The 21,790-nt window shown below is 39.4% G+C and overlaps 1 protein-coding gene across 1 annotated transcript; it reads left to right on the top strand.

Moving 5' to 3' along the window:
* Nucleotides 1–1,206: 1,206 nt before the first annotated feature.
* CNRIP1 (cannabinoid receptor interacting protein 1) lies at nt 1,207–21,249 on the top strand. The gene is made up of 3 exons (XM_031675647.2): nt 1,207–1,769; nt 3,866–4,016; nt 20,234–21,249. The coding sequence occupies exons 1-3, from the start codon at nt 1,591–1,593 to the stop codon at nt 20,396–20,398; spliced, it is 495 nt and encodes a 164-aa protein (XP_031531507.1). The 5' UTR covers nt 1,207–1,590; the 3' UTR covers nt 20,399–21,249.
* The last annotated feature ends 541 nt before the right edge of the window (nt 21,250–21,790 follow it).

Genomic DNA, 21,790 nt, shown 5'->3' on the forward strand with positions numbered 1-21,790 from the left:
AAGGCTCCCTTTGCAGAAGACACTACGGTAGACATCATTGGGCGGGTGATCTGAATCTTCCTGGGGAACCAGCATACACCATATGTAAGGAATACACATCAGTATCTTTAGAAGGAATATGATTTAATGTCAGTAACTGTGGTGTGGCCAGCAAATCTATCCAATGTCAAATGGACTGAGAAACAAATGACCATACACAATTCTGGAGCCCTACAGTACTGAATACTCTTCAAGGAATAGTGTAGGGAGTACTGCAAACAACTCTGAAATCAGGGTTAAAACTGATTTATTTTTGTAGAATACTGTAGGAAACAAATCACGTTCAAGATGATGCTATTTCTAAAGAAAAGCAGTCCTACCTTGAGTGAACAAAAACTATCAAACAGACCCAACCCTCCCCGTTTATCCCCACTAACCCGCTTCTCCGTGTCCCAGGTGTGCTCACTGGCCCTGGTACTATCCACCTAGGTGGTGCTGAAGCAGGTGCTCACTCTCTGCTATCTGAAGCCATACCAGCGGAGCCACAGCACCCTAGGTCTCCCCCGGCCTCCAAAGTCACAAGCTGTCAATCGACTTCTGCGTTAAAGACTTCCTAATCACTCTTAATATGCAAATCTAAACCCTGCCGTATCGCTCCAGGTGCCCTGCCAATAATCTTTCGACCGATCCCTCCTCTTGGCCACGATAAGCAGCTACGCCTTAGACCCATGCCAGTTGCCTTTTACAGGGTTAATACTTCATCCTACAAGATCTGTGTAAACATACGTGATACTTTACACCGTGTCATTCTTGAAACAAGCTTATGTATAATGGAAATACACACTCACAAGAAGGTGTAGCTCCTTAAATACATATTGGTTATTTTCCTTTTTCTCGTGCACATTCCTAATCCAGTATGGCTCGCAGTCCACATTAGATGGAATTGCGCCTTCCCTCAGCCATTTCCCCTAAGCTTTGGAAAGATGAATTTCCTGAAATTAAAAACACTGGCTAGCGGTTTCCTGCCCTGCTTCCCGTCTCCCGTTCGCCTCTCGGTCTCCTCCCGCCTGGCTGGGGCTCGATCGGGGTGGTGTCCAGATTCCGAGGTCTCGCTGGTTGGCGTGTGCGGCTTAACTCCAGGACCTACCCTCTCCCCCCCCCGCCCCCATCCTCTCCTCCGCCCGCCCCGCGCCGCTCTAGGAGGAGCCTAAATGTCCTCTTCCCCCGCTGAAGGGGATTGCGCTGCGTAAACTGGATTAACTCTCTCGCCCCCAGCAGCGCTGATCTGCCCGCGGCCTGAGGGCCGGAGCGAGCCCCCTGGTTCGCGGAGGGAGCGGCACGGAAACAGGGGGATGGGGCCGCTCGGGACCTCGGAGCTGTCTCTGGAGCGCACGTCCTCGCTAAGGGGGGCGGGGGCCTGCGGCCTCGGGAGCTGCTCCTCGGAAGCCGGGGCTGGCCGCGGCGACAGCGCGGGCTCCTAGCGGCAGCCTCCGCTCCGCCACCTCCCTCTCCCTCCCCGCTCTTCCTCTCCGCCCACCGCGCTCCAGCCGCTCGATCGCAGCCCGCGCCGTCCTCACCCCCCGGAGCCGCCGCGCCCGCCCGCGCTCAGCCATGGGGGACCTGCCGGGCCTCGTGCGCCTCTCCATCGCGCTGCGCATCCAGCCCAACGACGGCCCGGTCTTCTACAAGGTGGACGGGCAGCGCTTCGGCCAGAACCGCACCATCAAGCTGCTCACGGGGTCCTCCTACAAGGTGGAGGTGAAGATTAAGCCCACCACGCTGCAGGTCGAGTGAGTGCGGGCGCGCGCCGCGGCACACCGGCCCCGCCTGGGGCACGCGGGGTGGATCGAGGCCCCCGGGACAGCCGGAGCCTCTCACGGGCGCCCCTTGCCTCGCGCCCAGCAGGCCCGGGCGGGGTAGGGGGATGAGGTCAGCTCCTTGCTCCCTTGGACCCCATTCAGCCTTACGCTTCTCTATCCTCTTTTCTCTCTTCCCTCCACCCATCGCGGGGTGGGATGTTTAAATCAGCGACAAGAAACCAGGGAGTCGGGGGGTTTTTGCTTTAATTGTAAATTTTTCATCCTTTCTGTTCAGCCATCAGCGTGGACCCCGGGAGGCCGGGGTAGGGCGAAGGGGAGAAGCTCGCCGCGGGCTTCACCTACTGCAGTCCCGGTCCTCCTCTCCCAAGTCCCGGCCTCTCGCCCGGTTCTGCCCACGAGGGTGAAGGAGGGAGAAGGGCTGAGGGATGAGGTGTAAAGGTGGAGTGGGGTGGTTACTGGGGCTCCCTGAGGGATGCTCCCCCCTTCTCCATCTGCCCCTAACGTGGCTGTGACCCCGCGGCTGGAAGAGTAGTCACAAGACAGAAGGCAGCCTCCTCTGCTTGGGCCTAGTTTCACGGTTTCCCTTGCCTGGTGTTTTTCGTTTTCTCCTGTTCCGCCTGGTGATGGTGCCCGCGATTAGCAACATCTTTACAACAAAAGGATTTTTTTTTAATTTATTGGTGGCAAGGATTATCTCTTCTCTGCTACCACGGTTTGATGCACCCAGCAGCCCTCTGGCTGGAAAGTCAGTGTGGAAGCGTGCAGTAGCTTATGGGGAAGTTTCCAGAGGTGGAGTCCTTTACCTCCCAGCTTCCACCTCAGCCTGGTGTGAAGTCTAGTGTGGAAAGAGGAAATAAACCACCATGTATTGTATCTACCATTTGCTGAGCTTGGGAGTTGCAATGGAGAAGGCTTTGAATCCACCAGACACCTTTTATAGCTTCTGCCCAGCAGTAGTCATTAATCCAAGGAATTTGTGCTGGCCTTCTAGGTTCCAGGCCCAAACTCAAGGACCTAGAAGCAAACCTAGGCTGTTGCAGGTTCTCCTGGTCCATTTACTTGTCAGCATCTCTGACAGCTCCATGCACCTATTATCCATGTTATTTCCTAGGGTTCTATGCAACTGGATATGATCTAGGCTTCTCCCTTCCCTTCTTTCCTGGCAAACCCTTCTCCCAAGTCATCTGTTCTATTTCCTTTAGGGTAGTTCTCTATTTTTCAAGCTAATCTAAAAACCAATTTGTGTTCATGATATGACTTTTTTTTTTCTTGTTATGCTTTAATTTTATCAAGGTTTTTCAATGCCTTAACCTAGTGGTTCTCCAACTTGAATGTATGTCAGAATCACCTAGAGGGCTTTAGTAAAACACAGGTGGCTGAGACCCATCCTAGAGTTCCTGGTTTACTACAGTGAAGTTACTGCTACTTCACTCTAGTTTCTAGAGTGAAGCGTAAGAATTTGCTTTCTAGCAGGTTGGTAGGTGATAGTGATTCTGCGGGTCCAGGGATGACACTTTAAGAACGACTATTCTAACACAAAGAAGTGATGCCAGTGAGAATTTTTGGCATGTGGCTTGAATCATGGGACCCCTGATTGTTGGAACAGAAAAAAAATCATTAGAGAACTAGTTTAGTGTTTCTAAACCCTACCTGCACATTGGAATCTCCTAGGCAATCTTAAAATATATTTACCAGTGCCCAAACCACACCAGATCAACTGAATCCTAATCTCTGGGGTTTGAGATAGGCTGGGTGTAGTAAGTTTTTAACAGCGCCACAGATGAGAAACTGAAGAGGAAGACCACTGACAGAGTCTGACTCAGCCTTGTACAAGTATTCTGGATGAGAAAACTGATGTCAGTCCAGAGAAATTGAATAGTTGGTCTAGGGTCACATGACTGCTTAGTTGGGAACTCAAGCCTCCTAAACTTTCAGAACTTTCTACCATATCACAGTGTTTCCTTCAGTCACAGCCTGTAGAGTTTCTGCCTAGGGTTGTGGTCCAGACCAGGACAGGGTGCCTAAGCCAATTCCTACTATATATGATCAACTCGAGTCCATTGCAGGAATATTTCCATTGGTGGTGTGGTTGTCCCACTGGAGCTGAAGTCTAAAGAACCTGATGGGGACAGAATTGTATATACAGGCACATACGACACAGAAGGTGTGGCCCCAACCAAGAGTGGAGAACGGCAGCCCATCCAGATCACCATGCCGGTAAGGACTGCTTGGGGGTGCTGGAATGTGGTACCAAGGCAAATGGAAACCATGGAAAAGAAGATAATCACTATCTCCCCTTAAGAAAAGGTCTAAAATGAAATATTGTGAAATTATGAAACATTATTTCAATTCATGGTTTTGTATCAGAATATACTTGTTCATAATATCCCAGCACAGTCAATTAACCGGGAGATTGAATTTCATCTAGTTCCTTTTCCCATCTCTGGAGATACTTTCTCTCTTTTGATATGTTAATGGAATAATTATATAACATACTTTGAAATGCTTAACTTCATTTATTATGTAAAATAAATCCTACTTAATGTCATTAATCATTTTTAATATATTGCTACATGCAATATGCTAATATTTCATTAAGGGTTTTTAAATTCTCATTTTATTGATTTTTTATTTGCTTGATTTGTCTGCAAATATATAAGGATCTCCTATATATCAGGTACTGGGAGAAGAGTGGTAAACAAAACAGACATCCTTGGCTTCATGAGGCTTCTAAAGGAGGAAAACATACTGTATACATGAGTGTCAATAATAAAGTAAATAATTATTATTATATAAAATATACTGAAAAAGTAGTGGTGAGTGGAGCATATACCAGAAGTCTTATCCTAGTCCAAGATTTTAGGGATTGCTTTCTTAAGAAAGAACTAAAGAATACGTTGAGGGAAGAGGGACCACTAGAGGAAAGAGGAGCTACAAAGGTCAAGAGATGGGGGAGAGCATCACATGTTCCAATGAATGAGAGAAGCCCAATATGGCTGGAGTAGAAAGTGAGGCAGAGACTGGCTCAAGATTAAGCTGAAGAGGTAAGTAGGAGTTAGATATTACAGTACCTTCCTCCCTTATTGGGTTTATACTATTGCCTCTAGGAATTCATTGAAGTTTTGTAAGTCAACCTCGATATGCAATTTACATACAAACTGCATGTAAATACATAAACGCACCAATTTAAAGTGTACAGTTACATAGCTTTTGACTACTACATAATCACTACCCCAATAAAAACATAGAACATTTATGTCACCCAAAAAAATTACTGTTTGTAACTGATGCCCCAAATTCTAGCCCACTCTGAGCTTTTTGTCTCAGTGACTTAGTTTTAACTATTCTAGAGTTCTTTCACTTAGCGTAATGTTCTTGAGACTTGTCCATGTTGTTGCCTGTATAAATAGTTAAGTCCTTTGATCACTGAGTAGTATATACCATTGTATGGATATACTACAGTTTAATTATCCCTTCAACAATAAATGAACATCTGGGAGGTTTTCAGCTTTTGGTGTTATGAATAAAGTTGCTATGAATATTTGAGTAAGAGTCTTAGTGTGAATATGTTCTCAGTTCTCTTGAGTAAATACCTACGAGGAGATTTGACAAGTCACATTGTAAGCATGTGTTTGACCACATAAGAAATATCCAGACCATTGTACTATTGCATATTTCTACCAGCAATGTATGAGAATTCTAGTTGCTTTAAATACTTAATAATATATCAATTTTTTTAATTTGGAAAAAAATAATTTTTTAGTTTTTAATTTTAATTAATTTTTTAATTTAATTTAATTTTAATTGGAAGAGCCAATATTATTTCATGATCTATATTGTGGTCTTTCAGTCAGCCTAAATCTTCCAGTTGTGTTTATTCAAAGTGATTTTGGCTGTTCTTTGCACTGTTATATAGATTTTAGAATGAGCTTGTGGATTTCTCCAAAAATTGGAATATTAAATGGTTTTGTGTTAAATGTATAGGTCAATTTGGAGAGATTTGACACTTTAATATTAAGTCTTTTGATACATGAATATGGTATATCTCCCTATTTAGGTCTTCTTTAATTTCTCCCTATAATGTATTATAGTGTGCCCTGTATAGACTTTATACATATTTTGTTAAATTTATCACTAAATATTTCACATTTGAATGCTACTATAAATGGTGGTTTTTATCACTAGAACATAGAAATAAAATTGATTTTTTTGTCCTATATTCATCTTGAAGCCTGAGGCCTTGGTAATCCCACTCATTAGTCCTAATAGGTTTTTGGGGTTTTTTTTTTTTATAGAATCCCTAAGATTTCCTATGTATAATATAATGTCATCTGCAAATAAAAATTTTTTCTTCTTCCTTTCCAATCCATATTCCTTTTATTTCTGTCCCCATGGCAATGGCTAGGACCTCCAGTTTGATGCTAAATAGAAATGAGAATGGACATCCTTGTCCCTCAGTCTTAAGGAGAAAGCATTCAGTTTTTCAACACTAACTAGCTGTAGGTTTTTTTCATAAATGCCTTTTATCAGATTAAGGAAGTTCCCTTCTATCCCTAATTTACTGAGAGTTTACTGAGAGTTTTTAAGAAAAAACATGAATGTGTCATAAAATGTTTTCAAATATTTTTTATTTATCTTTTAAGAAGCTCATGTGATGTCTTCTTCATTCTGTAGTAGATTATATTGTTCTTTTGTGTTAAAACAGCTTTGAATTACTGGGATAAATGCCACTTGGTCATGGTATGTTCTCTGTATATATGACTGGATTTGATTGATAAACATTTCATTGAGGATTTTACATCTGTTTTCCTAGGAATAATGGTCTGTGGTTTTCTTTTCTTGCAATGCCTTTGTCTAGTTTTGGTATCTGAATAATAATGCTAGCTGCGTAAAGTGATTTGCAAAGTTGTTCACTCTTCTGTCTTCTGGAAGAGTTTGTATAGAATTAACATTATTCTTCTTTAATATTGGATAGAATTCACCAATAAAGGTATGCATTTTACTTTGTATAAAAGTTTTTAATCACAAATTCAATTTCCTTGATTGATATTGGGCTATTCAGGTTTTATTTCTTGAGTTAATTTTTGTAATTTGTCTTTGATATCATTTATTTATTTCAATTAAACTGTCAAATTTGTTGGTACAAAATTGTTGGCAATAATCCTCCACCATCCTATGCTATCTTAGGCTCTCTAATGATGTCCACTCTTTCATTCTTTTTTTCCAGTGTTTAATATTTTACTAAAGGTTTAAATGATGATATACATTATACAGAAGTAAATTGTAAATAGTTGTATTTTTTAAATATACTATGCCACACAATCTAAGGAAAAAGTACCTAAGAAGTTAAATCTTTTATAGGAATCAACATTTCCTAAGTTAGCTCTCTTAACCTAAGGTTGTATATTTCCTCTGGGTGATTATCTTCTTTTATTTTTTCTTCCTTTCTTTTTTAATTGAAGTACAGTCAATTACAATGTGTCAATTTCTGGTGTACAGCACAATGTCCCAGCCATGTGTGTGTGTGTATATGTATATATATATATATTCATTTTCATGTTCTTTTTCATTAAAGGTTATTACAAGATACTGAACATAGTTCCCTGTGCCATCAGTAGAAACTTGTCACTCTTTCATTCTTGATATTCATAATTTTCCTTTTCCCCCCAACTGATCTAGCTAGAGATTTATCAATTCTATTGATTTTTCAAAAACCTAGCTTTGTTTTCATATGCTTCACTGACCTATTTTTCTGTTTCATGGATTTCTGGTCCTATCTTAATTCTTTATTTTCTTAAGATATTTTAATTGAGGTTACACACACACACACACACACACACACACACACACACACACACACGCGTGTGCGCGCGTGCGCACGAGTTAAATGTCCCGTTTGTATATGGTACAGTTCTGGTTTTCAATAGTTTGACTTTATGCACCCAAGTGTGCATTTCTTTGAATCTTTTCTGCTTGGGCCCATTGAATTTCTTGAATCTATAAATTAATGTTCTTACTGAATTTGGGTTGTTTTTAATATTATTTTGTTTCAAATTTCTTTTCAACTTTATTCTCTCCTTCTCTTGTAGTACTGCAGCATCACACACATTGGACAGCTTGGTATTATCCCGCAGGTCTTTATGGTCCTGTTTGATTTTCTTTTGCGGTTCTTCAAATTAGATAATTTCTATTGAGATATACTCAAGCTCACTAATTTTGTCTTCCACCATTTCCAGTCTACTCTTGTGCTTATTTTTTGAATTTTTTTCTATCACTGTATTTTTCAGCCCTAGGATTTTTATTTGTATTTTTTATAGCTTCCTTGAGATGTTCTTCTTAAATACTCACTCATTGACACCATGTGTCCTTTACTTCTTCAAGTATATTTGTAAAGGCTGGTTTGAAATAGTCGTCTGATAAATTTCAGCATCTAGCCCTATTTAGAGTAAGTTGCCATAGAATGACTTTTTTCCTGAATGTGGGTCACACTTTCCTGTTTTATTACAAGTTTGGTAATATTTGATTAGAAACTCAACATTGTAGATAACATAGTATTGATTCTAGTTTCTTTTAGTCTTACGAGGATTATTCTCTTTTTAAATTCTAGCATTCAGTAACATTGCTGGACTCAGACTACAAATCCTGTCTTTCCAACAGCTGATACCTTTGCTAATTTCTTTTCGACTTTCAATTTCTGCTTTTTAGCCTGGTCCCCTTATGCCAGTGGAGTTTAGCAGTCAGCCAAGAAGTTGGACAATTTATACTGAGCTTTTGTGATCCATCCACCCTGAGGTCCCTCTATATTTCCAGCTGCTTTGCCAGTCCTGAGCCCTTTGCTTTGACGATTCAAGCCAGTAAGGCTCCAACTTCTTGGATTTGGGAATGTATCAATCCAAAAAAAGAAGGGAAAAAAAAGAAAGAAAAGGAAAGGGAAAAGACAGTGAACCTACAAATCTTATTCAGCATAATTCTCTCTTTCAGGAGTAGACTTTTCACTGATTTCTCTGCTCGGAAAAGCCTTCTCCCACCAGCCCATACATGCAGTTAGCCAAGAATTATGGCAGAGTTATAGTCAGATTTGGGATCTCACCTCTTTTTTTGCAGCTCTCTTGCTTCCAGGATTTTCTCCCTAAATTGCCAGCTACTCTGCTGGCCCTGAACACTATCTTCTGCCACTTTTAGCAGATAAAGCTGCTGTTTTCTTCTGTCTGAACTTCCAGGAACTGGGGAGTATCTTGAGGCAAAAAAGCCACAAAGATAATTCTTAACTTTTGTAGTTGAGGCCTTTCAAGGGTAACACTCTGGTTTCTGCCTTGCTTTTAGTTGCTTTTTTAAAGGCTTCAAATAGTTTTTGTTTCTATTTTATCAGATATTATAATTCTCTATGTAAGTTTCACCCAGTGACTCCACTCCACCATTACCCACCCCACCCCCCTCTTTTAAAGACATTTCAGTGTAGGACTTCTGGTTTCTGGTAATGTGATAAGATTTGCATGTTGTTAAAGTCAGTCTATTAACATTATGCAGATTGGAAGGAGAGATGGGCAAAGGACAAATAAGAAGTCTTCACAATCTAAAATTTTCTGTTAAGTTTAATAACTTTGAGAAATGAATTGGGCACATTTTCATAGTTTGTGCTCTGAAACAATTTACCTAGCATAGGACTTAGCTGTTAACTCAAAAGTCGGACAGAATTTCCCCATAAAAGTCAGGATCCAAAATAAAGATATTTGGAGGGAGTATCTCCAATTTTCAACTTCATCCATAACTTTCGCCTTTGGGGGTCTTTGAAGATTTTATTGAGTCCATTTCAGTTGTTTTTCTGAGGAAACCATCCATGTCTACAGAAACACATTTTAAAATGTATTTTCAAACTTCTAGGAAAATATTTGCAAATCACATATCCAACAAAGGGCTGGTGAATAAAAATAAATCTCTTTTATATCAAAGTGCCCTTCCGTTCTAGCATATCAAGAATAGCATATGTAATTAGAGTTGAAAGGAAATATTAACACAGAACTGCAAATACTGAAGTTATCAGAATTTTAATGAGCGCCCAGAGAGCCAATGAGCTAATTCACTTAAGTTGTTCATTCTTTCTCTGAACTTGTGCAGAGCTCTGGGTCAGGTGCAGAGATGGCCACCATAAATGAATGCCCCCTCTCTTCTAAGTGCTCACAGAACAGGAGACGAGACCTCCTTACCTTCTGCCTGGAGCCAGTATGGCCTTGAGGGGACCAGAACCATAACTTTTTCCGGTCTTAGAAGGGTGGAGTCATACTTCTTTTGCTAGAGGTATAAACAGAACACTAGGGAGGAAGATTAACTCAAACAATTTAGAAAGGGCTTGATTAAAGACTTCTTACTTGGATCTGTAATGTGAGAACTTCTACATTATTTTGAATGGGGTTGAAGCATAGGTTTGGTTTCATTTTGTTTTTTAATGTGAGAATGATTAGACTTAGTCATGTAAAGAAAGTTTTTATTACTCACCCTAAGTCTAGATTGCTAGCAGCCAGGCACCTGCAGAAAGGTTGGAGAGCCTTTAAATTGCTAGATGCTTTGGGATTATATAGTAGGGAAAAGATTCGCTACACTGTAACTCACGTATCCTGAGTCCCAGCAGGAAAGCCCAGATTCTTACGTATAATTTCCACTCCAGAAGAAGCAGACGACTGAGAGTTGATTGTTCCAACAGTGATCACACACTTTTGGTTTGAGCATTGTTTGTATCTTATCTGTAATAGCTGTTTCTAAGGAAAACAGTTGAAATCAGAGAAGCTTTTTTGATCAAGTCGGCAGCTCTGATGTAAACTCGGATGTTCATCCTAGTGGTGAATGGTGAAGCTTTCAGCCAGCCTTCATCGTTACCCTGTGCCACTTTTAAATTACCAGTATTCCAAACTTAAGTTTTTAAAGGATAGATATTCCATGCTCTCAGAGACAACGTGGAAACCTTGACACATCCAGGGAAATGCAATCAATTAAGCAGCAAGTTTCTGGATTATTGAGTTCGCATACCCCGTAAAGGGAAACATCAGTGGTGTGGGTGCCCGAGAAAGCACCAAGAATGTCAGAATCAGAACTGAAAGCTAGGAAGAGATCGGGATGCCTCCGACCCGTGTAATTAACTGAGATCCCAGGCAAACCTTAACTCAAAGCGCCTGTTTCTTCAGTGCAGCATAAGTGACTTTCACTATCTGATCACCAAGACCACTTCCAGCTCTAGCAGGATATGCAGATTACAAACTTACCTTTAGGGGCGTGATACTACTTATTTGCTGAAGAAAGTCACATTGTCAAATACTGTCATTTAGGATCACACCAAATAAGACTGAAGGCCAACAAATCCATGTAGGAATCTTTTTTTGGTTGGGCGCAGGCACAGAGAGGAGGGTAGGAATGCACCCCAGCATCTTAAGGGATTTGCATGACTTTTTTTTTTTAACTGTGAAATAACCAAGTTCAGAAATGTGAGCAGATTTTTAAAGCACCAGTAATCCCTGTGTTTTGATTTGGTTCATTTTCAGATTATCCTCCACATATATATATACATTTTACAATTGCATCATTTTTAATACATATTTTGTCCAAGTTTCTACATATTCATTGTTATAATTTTAATGGTAACATAAAACTCTATCATATCGTAATGATGTATCACTATCAAATATATCACAATGATAAGACTACTCTCCAGATATTAGATATGCTGGTTGTCCCATCAAAAAAAAGTGCTGTAATGAATAATTTTGTGCATATATCTACCTCAATCTGCATAAAAATATTTGCTCAAAAGAACTGAATCTTTATGGCTATTCCCACTAGGGTCATTTCTTTTTAAGTTGTACATATCATTTTACTGTTACTAGTAATAAAGAAATTTACTGGCTTTGTTATAATTATGACTTCATTGGGAATTACTTTAAAAATAATACTTTCTAGTTTATTTTTCACTATCACAAGAATGAACATTTTCACATGTTAATTTTGTTTTGTCAGTACTTCTATTGGAAATTGTTATTTTTTTAAAAATCAGACTCCTCACAAAGATAAAAAAAAGTCTGTCATATCTGTCATATTTCTCTCACTACTGCTATTTTATTTTCCATTGTATAGGAACATAATTACATTTAAATTTTTCATTTTCTGCTATGATTTCTTCTTTTAAAATGAAGACGGTTATTTTTCCATAGAGTTGACAGTCTGTTTTGATTTTCCCATAATTTCACTTTTTATGTGACTTAACTTTCCTCTGATTCAAACTTGATTTGTATGTTTACACTGTACATCACTTTACAAAAGATTTAAGATGGTATTTAGCATTTTATGAGTCCCAGCAGTAGAGCCCGGGTTCTTAAATGTAATTTTCACTCTAGAAGAAGCAGGTGATTGACAGTTGAGTGTTTCAGCAGTGATTACACAGTTTTTGGTTTGCACATTGGCCATGCATTCGTGTTTTATCTGCAATAGGCTGACTCTATGACAATTGAAGTTAGAATTATTATTCAGTGAAATTAGAAAAGGTTTCCTGATCAAGTCAGCAGCTCGAATTTTAAGTGAAAATTTCATGCCAGTGATGAAAGTCTGACATATGCTTTAACACTATTTTATGACTTTTGTCAGGCTTAAGTATCATAAATGACAGGCACAACCACTTTCACAGGTCTTAAGGAAGTCTGGCAATGTCCAAGTATATCCGATTAATCAAGTAGTCGAATCCAGCGAGGGAAGCTGAATTAAAGATATACCAAAGCACCTTCTTATGCATGTAAAGTTGCCTCAAAGTAGCTTTTCAGATTTTTTAGATCATTGGATAAATGATGCTGAGATAATTGGCTGTTTGGGGGAAAACATCACTGTTGTTCTTTCCTGATACCATACTTCAAAAAATATTCCAGATGGCTCATGGGATTATCCATAAAAAGTCAACTTTAAAAAAAAATAAAAATGGAAAGAATTAATCTAAACCTAAAAGAAATTCAAATAATCCAGAGGTAAAAATGAAAAACTTTGATTACATACAATGTAAAATTCCTGTTAAACACTGCAAACAAAGTTAAATTTTCCTTAAAAGCCACTTTAAATTAAAAGGCAAATGACAATGGATGAAAAACTAATTTGCAACGTAGATTGTTACGCTATGTCGCCTCGATTTGCCACTGCCCCTGCAGACCCTGCTGGTGCCTTAGTACCTGTCCCCAGCCCTGTACTGCTCACTGAAGCCAAACTCAGCAAATAGTCAAATGCCATCTGATTTAGATTAATGGAAGTAATCTCTTTATTCAAATATTCCCAGAGCCCCTGGTACAGGGAGTTAATAAGCGATACCCAGCTCTAAAAGCTCTCCACTCCCACTTCAAACAGCAATGCTGGTTTGTATTTTAATGTGACTAATTCTCCACTCTGTCCCTCCAAGGAGAGAGCCCGGGTAGAGATTCTGTCTGAATCATGGTATTTATCCTGACATTCCCATTGTTGCTCCTCTTCGGTGAGAGAGGGTGGGAGTTTGGAGGAATAAGGCAGGGAGGTGCCTAAGCTTGTTGTGTGGCTGTGTGTGCGGAGAGAGGTAGCCTTACACATGACTCCCAAATATAAAAAGCTTCTCTCATGTCATTTCTTCCTAGTCACTTGGCAAGATCTTTAACTTAAGGCTGCAAACTTGCTAAATTTCATAATCGGCTTCTCCAAGCAAAGCTCAGAAATCCTTAAAAATAGCTGTAACGTCTGCGTCAGGAGAGATGGTGTTTATCCCAGTTTGCATTTTTATGGTGAAATAAAATCTTTTTCCAATGAAAAAACAAAAGAATTCTTAGAAACCGGTAAGAAAAAAATAACTATAGGATGTGGGAAATAGAAAAATAAGCAAAAACATAGAAGAAATGTAAATGATCAAGAAGTATATAAAATGGTTTAATTTCACTATTTGTAAAATATATATATACACAGATAATGAAATGCCAATTTCACCTGCAAAATTGGTGAAATATTAAAAAATAGTTTTACTTGTTCAGTGCTAGTATATTTCTTTATGAAACATAGTGATTTTTATACATTGATTTTGGATCCTGCAAACTTGTTAAATTCACTCGTTAATCCTAGTAGCTTTTTGTTAGATTGCTTAGTATTTTTGCCAACAGTTGTTCACCTGTGAATAGAAAGGTTTTCTTCCCTTCTTTCCCCTCTTGCCTTAAGGTACTGGCGGGGACCTCTAATATGATGCTGAACAAAAGTAGTAAGAGCTTCTAATCCTTGCCTTATTTCAACCTTATAGAGAAAGGACTCAGTCTCTTACCATTGACGGTGATGTTAGCAATAGGTTGTTTATTGGTGCCCCTTAATCAATTTGAAGAACTTACCCTCTATTCCTAGTTCTCTAAGAGTTTTTATTATGGATGGAAATTGAATTGCCAAATGCTCTTTCTGCATCTATGGATATAACTGCATGGTGTTTTTTTACTTTATTTTGTTAATATGGTGAATTACATGAATTTTCAAATATTAAACCATCCTTGAGTTCTAAGGGTAAACCTCTCTTGGTCCCGATGTAACATCCTTATTATGTATTGCTGGATTTGACTTAACTAATATATCAAGCAAATAAAATTATAAGCAAATTTTATGCATAAATCCATGAGGAATTTTTGTCTGTAATTTTCCTTTCCTCGTAGTATCTTTGTCAGGTTTTGGTATTAAGGTAACAATGGCTTCACAAAATGAACTGAGAAATGTTCCCTCCTCTGTTACATAGAATTGGTATTTTTTCCCTTAAATATATGAATTTATCAGTGCAGCCACTTGGGCCTGAAATTTTCCTTTCTGGGAAGATTTTTTAACTACAAATTTGATGTCTTTGGTAGTCAGAGGTCTAGTGATAGCTTGTGTCTTTTAAAGAATGTGTCCATTTCTTTAAATGTATCAGTTGTTCTTAACCTGAGAATCCCACATTGTTCCTAATATAGAATCTATAGTGATGGCATCTCTCTCATTCCTGATACTGGTCATTTGTTTTCTTTTTCCTGCTCAGTTTTGCAGGGGTTTATCAATTACAAAGACTTTTTAAAAAAGAACAGACTTTAGTTTGATCGATTCTTCTTTATGGTTTTTCCTTCTTCTATTTCCTTGATTTCTACTCTTTATTGCCTTTCTTCTTCTTACAACTAGGCTGGCTAGAATGAAAAGGACTGGGAATGCCAACTTTTGGAAAGGGTGTAGGACAACTGAGACTCTCATATTGCTGGTATGAGTGTAAAATGGTGCGATCATGTGGGAAAAATTTGACAGTTTCTTATAAAGTTAAGCATACTTTGTAAGACCCAGAACTTTTAGTCCTATCTATTCAGCTAAGAGAAATGGAAAACATTTACTAGTAAAGCTTCAAGCAGTACAGGAATAGAGGGGCTTGGAACCCAGTAGGAATTGGTAAGTCACACCACACTTAAAGTCACAGATGCCTATTTACACTGCAAATTCGTTTACTAATGAAGTAACATCATGTTTCTATCAATATAATAAGCTTGTTCTGTGCTCCTAAGTTGATGGATTTCTTATTCTCGGTGAATTTCATGTCTCCAGTGGTGTTAGGTGGCAGGGGGAGTGGACAGAAGGGCTCTGGGGATTCTATACCCTCTGATTGTAAGACCACCACAGAAATTGCTTAAAACCAGCTCTTCCGACTCCTTGTTTGTTGCTGAGGACAACAGATGAGTCTCCTCTCCTTGCAATCTGAGAGGTTCTCTTTCACATTGTGAAGTAAAAGACGTCCCAAGGCTTGCAACTTGGAAGAACACTAAGACAAATGAAATGTCCAGCTGTCTAGTAGAGTGGGTCAGATTCAGAATTCAATAGACGAGGTGGCTTACACACAGATATTTATTTCTCCCAGTTCTGGACACTGGATGTCCAAGATCAAGGTGCCAGCAGACCTGGTGTCTGGTGTGAGTGCTCTTCCTAATTCACGGACAGCTGCTTTCTTGCTGTGTTCTCACATGAAGGAAAAGAGAGAGACAGAGAGACAGAGACAGAAAGAGAGAGATCATCATTCTCCTGTGACTGTTTTCTTAAGGGCACTAATCCCATTCCTGTGGGTTCCACCCTCATGCTTTAATTACTTCTGGAAGGCCCCACTTCTGAATGCCATCACATTGGGGCTTTAGGCTTCAACATATGAATTTGGGGGAGATACAAATATTCAGTCCATAGTGCTATACGAAAACATTCTACACATGACAGTCCATATATGTTCTCACTCTGGGAGAAAAAGGAAGAACCATTCAACAACTCTTAGCTCATTTGCTTAAAAAAACAGTTTAGCACATTGATTCTAGTTTCTAGATAGGAATTAGGAAACCTGGGTTCCTGATCTGCCCCTATCATTAGCTGGAAACACAGTCCAGACCTAGAGTGAGTCACTTAACCTCTCTGAATCTCAGTTCTCACATCCATAAAATGGAGATGTTAAAACCAGTCACAAGACCAATGTGGAATGACATGTGTGGAAGTAATTGTATTTTTTTTTTTTAAAAAAATGAGTTTTAAATGCACAGAATTATACTATGTATAATTGCATCACCCAAGGAGCCTGCCTGGGTAATTTTCCCTTGGAAGGCACAGATGGGGTGGGAGGGAGGAGAGAGCTGTGTGTTGCTTCTGTTCTTCAAAGGAAATGCCAGCTTTGGAGACCCCGTCTGTTCTCAGCCCGAGCAGAAGTCCTGAGCTAGGTAGTGAGATGCCCAGGAAATAGAGCTCCAGAAGAAAGAGTCAGAAGAAGGCTAATAGGAAGTTGAAACAACTAATGTGTGGGAGAGAGGGAAATATATGCCTAATTCGCAGCAGTTAATTTTACTATAACATGACCTTGGGTCCAACATTAATAAAAGAGAAACAAAGTAAAAGCACTTAGATGTCCCACGTCTTAGCTGTGACTTGCCGTCACAGACCTGATTTTGGCCTCCTGTGTTCCTGAGAACTGTCAGATTGAAGCTTCCTTAGTTTTAAGGTTATTCAAATGTAAGTGCAGCGCCTTAAGGGTTTCGGGTTTGGGTTTTTGTTTTTTTGTTTTTTTGTTTTGTTTTGTTTTTTCCTTGCCTCTGGTCAAAATCATCTTTGTATGTTTGTTTGTTTGTTTGTTTGCTTGATGACCAACTTTATTTATATCTGTTTCAAAAAAGGCCTCAGCATTGTTTCTCCCACTTACCCAGCCGGGTTTCAAGCTACTCCCTCCAAAGATTAGCCGGTGCTTGTAGAATATTTCTATAACTTTATTTAATTCAATTGCACTTAAAATGTACAATGTCTTGTGCTAATCGAAAATAATAAGAACTCATCTTGGTGATTTGTAAAATGAGATTTCAGTTTATTCTTACCACCCTTACCCTATTGTAAACAAAGTTGTAATATTTTCATTAGCATATGTGTATCCTTAATAGAATTTATAAAATCCCTAGGGTTTGAGGGGTATGTATGTTAAGATTTCAGGGATGACAAATCCATTTCACCATCGAAATATTCTTTCTGATGATAAAAGTAAATGTTTATTGCAGAAAATCTAAGTAGAAAAGATAAGAGAGCATTCTATTTCTTTACTTAGAGATCTATTGTTAATTTTTTTCATTTTCTTTTCTCTATACATCTTATTTTGTATATTTGAGCACATAATGTATATAAATATTTTAATTCATCTTTTTCTTTTTAACATTGTCCTAATCATTTTCTCTCATCAGAATTCCTAAAACTCCTGTTTAATGGTTATATAAACCCTAAATTCCTGTTTAATGGTTATATAAATTCATTATACAGATAAGCCACCATTTTCATAATAATTTCATCAAGTTGGATGCTAACATTGTTTCCAGCATTTAGAAATGTTTGCTAAGTTGATCGGTAAATAATATCTCTATAAAGTTTGCATTTCTTTAATTACTAATAATATTACATTTGAATATTTTTCCGATGTTAGCCATTTTTTTAATGAATTGTGTTCCAGTTTTATCCAAATAGTCTTAGTAGTTCTTATTAATTAATTCATATAACATCTTATGTTAAGGATATTAACCATTTGGTCATACTTGTAAATACTTAACAGTTTGGCTTAACATTTTTTTCTGGCTATAAAAGTAAAATTAGATTATTAAATTTTGAAAATACAAATAAGTACACAGAAGAAAATAAAAACTTATTCCATCAGCATTAACATGTATAATTTTAATGGAATTAATACTAGATATTCTTGTTGGTACTCTGCTCAGTTCAGGTAACAATATAGAACAGTAGAATATGTTTATTAAATATTTACATTTAGAATTGCTACATACTATTTTACTGTATAGGTATACCATAATTAATTAATGTCATAAAGGTGGAAATTTAGTGTTCAGTTTTTCACTGCTTTAAACACTATGTATTTCTTAAAATAAATTATAAATGAAATGGCTTGACCCAATTATATTTATACCTTTAACTTGATACAAATCATCCTTTCAAAAGGCTGTATAATTCAGTGTCCACTGGCAGTGTTTAGAATATCTGTTTCCTTGTAATTCATTAAAATCAATATTTCCCCAGTACCTCCTCCAAAAATAAACAAATAAACTTAATCATACCTTTCCCTGCCAAAAAAAATCAATATATCTATTTTTTAATCAACTTTGTGTTATAAAAAACGTACCCATTTAAGCACGCTGATCAATGAGTTTTGACAAACATATACATACACTCTTGTAACAACAACCCCAATCAAGATGTACAATGTTTCACCCTAAAAAGTTCCCTTTTGCACATTTTCCTCAATCATCAATCCCCTCCTCCCACCCCAGGCTCTAGGTAACCACAGATGTCTCCTGTCAACATAGATTATTTTCTATCACTATAAATTATACATATACATAATTATATATATATGTATATGTATATATATATATATATATATATATATATGACTTTTGTGTAAATGGAGTCATCTGGGGTCTGGATTCTTCTGCTCAACATGTTTTTGAGATCCATCCTTGTTGCTGCCCGAATCAGTATGCTCTGCTTTATTGTTGAGTAAAAAGCTATCCTATAGATAGACCAAAATTTGTCTACCCCCAGGTGGAAGATGAAAATTTGGGTTGATTCCAGTCTGGGGCTTTTGTGAATAAAGCTGTGTGTACATGTACACGTCTTTAAGCCATGACTCTAAAAAGAGATGCTTCATTTTCTTACCTGGGAGAAGATTTGTGGACTCTAGGTATGTCACCCAGTGTTTCAAGTCAAGCAGATTTCCCAAAGGAAAGCCAGACCTTGTCTGGGGATCAGATTAGCAGGATGAGGCAATGGTGCAGGATATAATTTTGAGAGCATCTTGGAAAGCTCTCCGGGAAGCACCTGATTGCCCTTCTGCAGCCGCCACAAGCATAAGGCTCCTATTGCTCACTGCCCTTCCCCCGCCCCCACATCTTCTGGCTCCTGACAAGTCTAAGAACCCTGCTAAGTCAGTCCCTTTCCCCTCCCATGACAGGGGAGGATCAGAGGAGAAAAATAATGACAGGCATCATGCTGTTTGATGCCAGATCCCCTAAATAGCTCCCGGAGGCGGGAGCAGGGTCAGGCTACCCCGCCGGCCGCTTGAGCCCCTGCCCAGTGGCCTCTAGGGTATTCTGTGACCTCTTCTCGGCTACATGAGAACTGCATGCTCATGGCTCTGGAGAATTCTGTGCAGTGTTTGCAGGGCCTACCTGCTGGAAGTAGAATGCATACTTCTTGAGAGCAAGATCATGCCTTATACAAATTTTTCTATGGAGAAGGCACACAGTAGGCACTCAAATATGGTTTTGGATAATGTGTTATTGGAGCCTGAGACATGGACATGCATTCCTGGCTTTATAAATACTCGATACTGCTTGAAAGTTAAAGTAAGGTCTTTCACAGTCAAATGTTTCCAGTACAATAGTTTTCCCTGGAATTGAAATGAATGATGGTGGGCAGTTGTATCTCCTGTTTAGTTATGTTGCACATGTGTTATTTTGTACAGCTGGTTTTTGAAATAGACACCAGCAGACAATCATTACACACCATTCCCTGTCTGCTCTTCCCAGTCTTCCTTTCTGTGGCTGGCTCTGAACCTCTGAGGCTGCAAGAGCAGCTTCCAGAAATCAAAGCTGGGAAACAGATCAATTAGGGGAGTTATTTTTATACGAGGCAATATGATAGCAAATGCCATGTGTACGATGGGAATAATATGTTATAGAGAAAAATGTGGTTTACAGACAGCTTTTCAGGAAAATTTCTTGTAATAAAGGAAGATCGTTCATTAAAATCAAGGTCCCAGCTTTCAGACCACACAAGCCTGGGGTGATTACGTCTCGTTACACACCCCTTTCCCGGACAGTAGCTCTTGTCTATTGCTCGTGGCAGAATGAGGGTTTGATGTGGCGTGTTTCTTTCTCTTCCCTCAGTTCACGGACATTGGGACCTTCGAGACCGTGTGGCAGGTCAAGTTCTACAACTACCACAAGCGAGATCACTGCCAGTGGGGAAGCCCCTTCTCTGTCATTGAGTACGAATGCAAACCCAATGAGACCCGCAGCCTCATGTGGGTGAACAAGGAGTCCTTCCTCTGAAGATGGTTCTTCCTGATGCTGCTGGACAATCTCTCCAAAAATCCACCTTCAGATAACCCAGCACATGCCTTCACCAAGGCATACCACACTGTTGCTATCTCCCCTCGGGTGCCAATGACCTACTAGCCCCGATTATTTTGCAAGTGTAATTCCCCTCTGATGCAATGTCCCTGACATAAAAGATCGTGATGTTCCCTGCCCAAGAGGCTCCCTTTCTGTATTCCGCGTTGGTGTTCCTGCCTCCAATTGTTCTCAGTCCTGCCGGTGACTGCCTGCCAGGAGCTCCGCGGAATCGGCAGGCTGTGTCTGGCACTTCACGTTGCCACTGAATGACCATGGTGTTTTGTTTCCAAGTTGAGTGATTCCTTCTTTTTTGTTAAATGTTAAGTAAATAAAAAAAAAAAAACAGTGTGCATGGGTTTCATCCCAAGTGTGCTACGGTAACACGTGACTGGTGATGCTTTCCAGCTCTCAAAGCAGGCTTTGTGAAAATGGGGATGCAGAAAGCAGTCAAAGGGACTCAAGTGTGCTTTCTATAAACAGCTCGGCTTTTTCAGGGAAAGATAATGACAGGATAAAAGGACAAATATTTAAGAAGTATTTATAACCTATGAAAACTCTTTGAAGTAACGTAAGGTATTGTACAGCGACCTGGAAGTGGGAAAGAGCCCCGTGTGGACCACTGTTAAACAAGGTGACCAAAGCGACAGGGTTACCTCTCTGGCAAGCGACTGTAGTGTCCAAATGTGCATACTGATGGCTCCTTACATCCCCTTCACGTGAACTTTGTAAAACTGTGTATGGGACTGTAATCAACTTTTGATATTTCTTAATAAAGGGATTGAAAATCATCATGATTTGCCTTCTTTAATTTGGGCAACATCTGGCTAGCAGGTGGACCTCTGCTCCAGATCAGCTCCACTAAGACTCTGACTGAATCCAGTCTCCTACCGCTTGCCACACGACAGGCCAGTAAATCGAGAGGAGGTGTTGGGGCAAGAAATAGCGACTTCATTCGGAAAGTCAGCAGACCGAGAGAATGGTGGATTTGTGTCCCAAAGAATCCTATCCCCTGAGTTAGAATTCAGGCTTCTTTTATACTAAAAGGGGAGGGTGTGTGGCTGTTTGTTGCAAATTTTTGGTGCCCGAATCCTTTGTTCTTGCAGCTGTCCATCTAGCTCTGGTCACAATGTTCCTATAAACCCACCAATGAGACAAATGTTACTCTTTGTTCTTCAACTTTTTATCTCTATATGAAAGGGGAAGTTTTAGACCTTTAAAGGCCAGAGCCTCGAGAATGGGCTATCGTGGCTATTTCAGGCTAAGGGCAGCCTTCTTTTATGAAAGGTGTAGAACCAGTGTGACCAAGCACAGACAACAGAGCACAGGGTG

Source organism: Vicugna pacos, chromosome 15 (assembly GCF_048564905.1).
Source record: "Vicugna pacos chromosome 15, VicPac4, whole genome shotgun sequence".
Classification (NCBI taxonomy): domain Eukaryota; kingdom Metazoa; phylum Chordata; class Mammalia; order Artiodactyla; family Camelidae; genus Vicugna; species Vicugna pacos.

Excerpts from the sequence above, each read along its gene's own strand:
- CNRIP1 (XM_031675647.2), top strand. The coding sequence starts at position 1,591 with ATGGGGGACCTGCCGGGCCTCGTGCGCCTCTCCATCGCGCTGCGCATC. Across the intron at positions 1,770-3,865 it reads CCCACCACGCTGCAGGTCGA|GAATATTTCCATTGGTGGTG; the intron begins GTGAGTGCGGGC and ends AGTCCATTGCAG. Across the intron at positions 4,017-20,233 it reads CCATCCAGATCACCATGCCG|TTCACGGACATTGGGACCTT; the intron begins GTAAGGACTGCT and ends CTCTTCCCTCAG.